We start from the raw sequence: 761 nt of genomic DNA on the forward strand, positions 1-761 counted from the left end.
GACATTGGATCAATTACAGCGGGAGGTTGAAGAGAAGGTTAAATCCTTAGGACTAGATGATGTTGGGGGAACAGCAGAAAGTAACAGTCAGATGCAGGACTGTCAACAAAACAAACCTCAGTAGCTAAAATCAAGAAGCCCACTGCTCCTGTCCAGACTGTCTCTTCACAAGGGGACAAGAACTTTGGAAGGAGGAGGGATGAAGGCAAACAGCAAGGGAAAGAACAAAACTGGTCCAATAATGCAGTGCAAAACAAATATTTAAGAGGGAGGTCTGGTGGTCAGCAAAGAGTATTTCAACAGGTGACAGCTGCAGAAGATCCAGAAAATAAGATGGCTGGAAATAGGCGAAGGATGTTGGAAAGAGTAGAAAGAACAGAGCCAAATATATTCCAGATTCAACGCTTACGCAACTGGGAGTCATTTGTCCAACGAACTGCACATGTTATCCATATTTTAGAGATAAAACACACTCGAGCTGCAACAGGTATCTTAAAGTTGTTTACAGATAAAAACCCAAACTATGCCCTTTTCTCACCAACTGACAACCGAGTCCCACGGATGAAAATACCAATGTTCCAGTGTCCTCCAGACTTCATGGCAAGAAACCAGGACTACCTTGCCAGAATATTTCTAGCAAGGATAACTCAATGGAAAGAACCAAAATTTGCCCTAGGGTGAGTTTATTTTTGATGTACAAGTTTCCATCTTAGTCTTGTTATTTTTTGTTATTAAATTTGTATGGATTCTCATTGTAATTT

The 761-nt window shown here is 40.7% G+C and overlaps 1 protein-coding gene across 1 annotated transcript in view; it reads left to right on the top strand.

The window, feature by feature from the left end:
* LOC119594272 overlaps positions 1–761 on the top strand; it is a gene marked incomplete in the record, with an annotated part of 114949 nt that overhangs the window by 109588 nt on the left and 4600 nt on the right. The window contains 2 exon segments of the mRNA XM_037943336.1: positions 1–120; positions 123–677. Of these exon segments, the coding sequence (XP_037799264.1) occupies positions 1–120; positions 123–677 (675 nt within the window).

This window comes from Penaeus monodon, chromosome 33 (genome assembly GCF_015228065.2).
Source record: "Penaeus monodon isolate SGIC_2016 chromosome 33, NSTDA_Pmon_1, whole genome shotgun sequence".
In the NCBI taxonomy this organism is placed as follows: domain Eukaryota; kingdom Metazoa; phylum Arthropoda; class Malacostraca; order Decapoda; family Penaeidae; genus Penaeus; species Penaeus monodon.